The sequence below is a fragment of the Podarcis tiliguerta genome, assembly GCF_965153285.1.
Source record: "Podarcis tiliguerta genome assembly, chromosome: 1".
Taxonomy (NCBI): Eukaryota; Metazoa; Chordata; class Lepidosauria; order Squamata; family Lacertidae; genus Podarcis; species Podarcis tiliguerta.
In genome coordinates this window covers 94,639,250-94,645,142 of record NC_139534.1, presented here as the reverse complement: position 1 = coordinate 94,645,142, position 5,893 = coordinate 94,639,250, and the positions used below count along the sequence as shown (strand labels likewise).

Below are 5,893 nucleotides of genomic sequence, written 5' to 3'. Positions count from 1 at the left end.
GGCTCTTTTTATGTTCCTGTCTAGCATTCTTTCAGAGCTTGGTTAAAAAAACTTTCTGTTTAAGAAATGTTATGAATTGTTTGATATCTTTCTCTCTGTGCTTACTGTGCTTTTTATTTGCTTGGGTTGATTTAACTCTTCTTGTTTTGTTTTAAACGTGTTTTTATGTTTGCAAGCTGCTGTGAGTGCCTGTGTGAGACAAAAATATATTAAATCAAAATTTCTCATCACTAAATTGAATGGAGAGTACGAAAGGGGCATTCTTGAAACTGAAGCTACAGCTTATTGGTTTGGTCTGGAGAACATCGGGAGCAAAAGAAGGCTGCTGTACTTTTGTGACAAAGTGCCCGGTGTACACATGAGGGATGTAATGTGTATAGTTGGGAGATGGTCTGTTGTTTACACAGCAGTCTCAGGCATGGCAAACTTCTTTCCACAGGAAAAATTGCCTTACTGGATCAGAACCTTTCTCCCTTTTCAGCACTTGTATGGTATGCTGAGACCAAAGAAAGCTTACAGTTGAGGCCCATATGGTTGCTCCCATCACTCATCTTGCAAAGGTTGTGTTGAAAAGACGCCAGTGACTAATGAATGTTTTTTTAAATAAAAAGCTCACATAGTCACTGGTAGATTCTAAGTGTTACAACTGGGTGAAACTCAGTGCCCATTTTGGTTTACAGAAGATGAAAAATCTACCGGTTTTGTTTGTTTGTTTTTTACTCCATTTCATTTTGAGCATTGTATGCTGAACCAACAGGAGGAATGGATCTGCTTTTTATGGAGCCGATGAAGGCTTTAGATATCAAGGCAATTTTCTAATTTTTGTAGAGAAAAGAGAAACGTAGAGTGGCATCCAATGAATATGTAACCTAGCCAGCAAACTCCTTCTTGGCCAAAATCTGAATTCAACCATTTTAGATGTCAAAACCAATCGTAATTCAACATTAAAAGCTTTGGGCACTATGTCCTCCAGGTACTTATTTCTTAGCTAAAAACCAGATCTTCCAAAAGATAATAAAAACATTTGTTGCTTTGGAAAGTACTTGATGGTCCCTCCAAAATCTTGAACTGTGGTGCAATCATAAACTTTATCTAATACACAGCTACTTACTCAGTTTCCAAAACCACAAAACAAAATCTATTAATTATACAGTCACATTTTGTTCACACAATACTTATAAGCCTGGTGCTATTTAGAAATTTGTTTTAAAAAATGAGTTAAGGCTGCTTGTCTCGGTGAGCTATTTGGGTTGCAGATTATTGTGAGAGATGCTTTTGATTAGTGTGAAACATGATGTGGCAAGTGTATAGAATTCAGCGAAACACCTTAAAGCCCTGAAGGAAAAGGTTTCCTAAATACACCATAAATATATCAGGGACACAGACTTAGAAAATCTTGTGGTTATGCAAGAGGAAATTTCATGTACTTTTACATGGTCATTAAAATCCATCTCCTCTTGCTCATTTCTTGAACTATTTCTTTTACCAGTATGATGGGTTCGAGTTACCAGAAAGGTATCCTCTTGCTTCTTGAGGATGTGGAGCTCCCCTAGTTCCAGCAAATTTAATTCAGTCTGAAAGCTCTCAACTGCTCACAGCAGGTCCTTGGCTCCCCTCTAGATCCTCCATTGGCTTTCTTTTCATGAGATGATGGAAACCAGGTAAAAAAAGAACATTAATTCACACACTGACTAAGCTGAGTAAATAGCTGAAGGGAAGGTCTTCATGGTTCACTCGGCTGCTAGAGGAAGTGATGAAACTAATTCCACAAGCACCACTTCCTCTGGCTGAAGAGACCCAACAAAATATATAGGAAGGACTATGTTTTGTAAGCTCAGGTGCTTGTGGAGTTTAGCACATGGCAAAGACGTCGTATGATAATTTTACTTTATTGCGGTAAATTTAGCTCACAACTTCGTTACTGCGTAGTTGCAGCCCAGTAAACATGGTGCAGTTTGATATGAACAAGAAATGAAGCAACGTCATGCCACATTCACAATATACTAGTATTTCCTCCATATACTAATCTTACCCCCTCTTTAATGGTATTCTTCTTTCGGTGGGTCACGAGTACAGTAGGCTGAGGCTTTAAGAGTGCAACTATGGGGGGAAATATTATATAGAAAAAACATGACTCCCCCCATCCTTGTCACCTTACTGTTTTGAACTACCTTGTGTTTTGGCAGTCTCCATATTGCATTCATTGAACTTCTGCCTTTTGTAGTGCAATACATTGAAGTAGGAAGCTTTAAGCAGATGATTTTCTGCTCAGGAACACTCCATTGTACTATGACCACTAATTCTCTTATATTGTCAGTGCAACTGGTTAAATTTTTATTTATTTATGCTATTTCTAGATTGTCCATCAACTAAAGTCCACTCAGAAGGAAATAAAATTCACAGTTACACACACTGTACAATCATGAACAATCGAGCCTACCAAGTGGCGATAGCGACGGCGAAGAAGACTTTCTTCACCGCCTCTATTGCATCTGCAGAAAATAGTAGCAGGAGACTCTTTCAGGTGGTTCGCAATTTAACGGAACCACCTTTACCACCGGGGCCTTGTAAAGACCCCAAGATCTCCTGCAACGATTTTGCAAAGTTTTTTGCAGATAAAATCACTCATATTCGGAAGGAGCTAGACACCACCGTGGGAGCCGGGCCGGGGCGGGAGAGTGCTAGAGCTCTGTCTGGTCAAGTTGCATGGAATCAATTTCAATCCGTTACCCCCGAGGATGTGGACAGGCTGCTTGGACGCGTGAAACCAACCACCTGTCTCCTTGATCCTTGCCCATCCTGGCTAATAAAAGCAAGCCGGGAAGGGCTGGGCGATGGGCTCTGCGGGGTGGTGAATGCTTCCCTCTGTGAGGGAACATTCCCAGATCCGCTGAAAGAGGCGGTCATTAAACCGCTTCTTAAAAAACCATCTTTAGACCCGGCCAGTATGGCCAACTATCGCCCAGTCTCAAATCTTCCATTCTTGGGCAAGGTGATTGAGTGCGTGGTTGCTGAACAACTCCAGGCACGCCTGGAGGATGCGGACCATTTGGATCCCTTCCAATCGGGATTCAGGCCTCACCATGGGACTGAAACTGCCTTGGTCGCGCTGGTTGATGATCTCCGGCGAGCTAGGGACAAAGGTGAGAGTTGTTTCCTGGTTCTGCTGGATCTCTCAGCGGCCTTTGATACAATCAACCATAACATCCTTCTGGACCGTCTAGAGGGGCTGGGAGCTGGGGGCACTGTTATACAGTGGTTTCGCTCCTTCCTCCTGGGCCGTGTTCAGAAAGTGGTGGTGGGGGATGAGTGTTCAGACCCCTGGGCCCTCACTTGTGGGGTGCCTCAGGGTTCCATCCTCTCCCCCATGCTTTTTAACATCTATATGAAGCCGCTGGGAGAGATCATCAGGGGGTTTGGACTGGGTGTCCATCAATATGCAGATGATACCCAGCTCTACCTCTCTTTCAAATCAGAACCAGTGAAGGCGGTGAAGGTCCTGTGTGAGTGCCTGGAGGCAGTTGGAGGATGGATGGCGGCTAATGGATTGAAGTTGAATCCTGACAAGACAGAAGTACTGTTTTTGGGGGACAGGAGGCGGGCTGGTGTGGAGGACTCCCTGGTCCTGAATAGGGTAACTGTGCCCCTGAAGGACCAGGTGCGCAGCCTGGGAGTCATTTTGGACTCACAGCTGTCCATGGAGGCACAGGTCAATTCTATATCCAGGGCAGCTGTCTACCAACTCCACCTGGTACGCAGGCTGAGACCCTACCTGCCCGCGGACTGTCTCGCCAGAGTGGTGCATGCTCTGGTTATCTCCCGCTTGGACTACTGCAATGCGCTCTACGTGGGGCTACCTTTGAAGGTGACTCGGAAACTACAACTAATCCAGAATGCGGCAGCTAGACTGGTGACTGGGGGCAGCCACCGAGACCACATAACACCGGTCTTGAAAGACCTACATTGGCTCCCAGTACGTTTCCGAGCACAATTCAAAGTGTTGGTGTTGACCTTTAAAGCCCTAAACGGCCTCGGCCCAGTATACCTGAAGGAGCGTCTCCACCCCCATCGTTCTGCCCGGACACTGAGGTCCAGCTCCGAGGGCCTCCTGGCGGTTCCCTCATTGCGAGAAGCAAAGCTACAGGGAACCAGGCAGAGGGCCTTCTCGGTAGTGGCGCCCGCCCTGTGGAACGCCCTCCCAGCAGATGTCAAAGCGATAAATAACTACCTGACATTCAGAAGACATCTTAAGGCAGCCCTGTTCAGGCAAGTTTTTAATCTGTGATATCTGTATTTTTTGTTTCTATGGAAGCCGCCCAGAGTGGCTGGGGAAACCCAGCCAGATGGGCGGGGTACAAATAATAAATTATTATTATTATTATTATTATTACATGTAAGTTACTGTCTCAGTGTACACACTGTACACTCATGGAACATTACATGTGAGTAACCGTATCAGTGTTCAGCTCAACTATTTGTGTATATAGGTACGCAGACTGTACACTCATTTAATGTAATGTGTGACACCCCTATCATGAGAACCAGGCCTTGTTAAATGTAGAAAAAACACAAATTGGCAGGGCAATCCTGTGCAGGTTTACTCATAAGTAAGTTCCACTGTATTCCATGAGACTTACTCCCAGATTAGTGTGAATTGCAGCCATGCAATGCAACCCTCTGGAGGTTTACTCAGAAGTAAGTCTCAATCTGTTCAATGGTGTTTACTCCTAGGAAAGTGTGCCTAGAATTACTACAAGTGAAAAGATCATAAAATTACTTATAGCCAAATTCAGTCAGTCAGATTTTTATCGTTTATAACCAACAGCTAATCAACAAGTAATCAAGTCTTTCATACAAGTAATCAGCTCTTTCATACAAACCCTTGTACATGTGTTGTCATAACACGTACCTGTGTTCATTGTAATTTGTGAACAAACCTAGTGTTTCTTCTAAGTTGGGGCAGTTTAATGGAAAATTTGCCTTCATTAGTCCTGCTGTATTGTGCAAGAGCACAATTCAAAAGGACTTGCATAGAAGAACTTTCCAGGGAATTGTACTCATCATGAAGGTTAAGATTTGTGCCAGGAAAAGCATGTAAAATGTCAAAAGAGGACAGCCTGCCTCTGCTTCTGATTTTTCTTCTTGATACACACACCCTGAAGCTGTTTTTAATTATCTTACGTGTAAAGCGCCTTGAGATGGTTGTTTAGAAGGTGATTAATAAATAAATGATAATAACAATAAATGTGCAAATAAACGGAAGAGATGGGTTAATTCTCACATTATGAGGCTCATTATTTAAGATGTTGTCTTGGTTAATTCTATCTACTTCCCGTCAGTCATGTGGATCCAGAAAAAGCAAGAAGCACTCCAGGATATCTCAGAGAAAATGAAAAGTTGGAATGAGCTTTGCACTTCATTCAACAGTTTTTTGTTTGTTTGTTTGTTTTTGCAGTCAGTATCTAAGTTGATTGACCAATGGAGGGGGAAATCAGACTCATGTGCTGTAGTGTCTTTGGCTCCCTAGTGATAATGAGAATTTTAAGAAAGGGAAGGAAAAACTCTACAATTTGTTTATGCCAGTAAATTAAATGATAACAGCTTGTGGAAATAAGGGAGCAGAGATGAGAGAAAGCTTGTGGAAATAAGGGAGCAGAGATGAGAGAAAAGAAAAGAGAAAAGAAAAGAAAAGAAAAAAGAAAAGAGAAAAGAACAATCCTTTCCATGAGTTATATCTATTCTAGGGTTTTATAAAGCATTTTCAAGGGCTCTCCCTAAATCATTCTTACTGGGTTTTTAGTGTGATGACAAATACAGAACATAGTAATTCTGAAACACCTGCCCCTCCTCACACCTGATTAGTGATATCCGGTACTACTTTAACAAAAATGTC

At 42.7% G+C, this 5,893-nt stretch overlaps 1 protein-coding gene across 1 annotated transcript; it reads left to right on the top strand.

The window, feature by feature from the left end:
* Positions 1-2,422: 2,422 nt before the first annotated feature.
* Positions 2,423-4,285, top strand: LOC310678563 (uncharacterized protein; the record flags this gene model as incomplete). The annotated part of the gene is made up of 2 exons (XM_083442525.1): positions 2,423-3,143; positions 3,477-4,285. The coding sequence occupies 2 exons, from the start codon at positions 2,423-2,425 to the stop codon at positions 4,283-4,285; spliced, it is 1,530 nt and encodes a 509-aa protein (XP_083298651.1).
* Between the last annotated feature and the right edge of the window lie 1,608 nt (positions 4,286-5,893).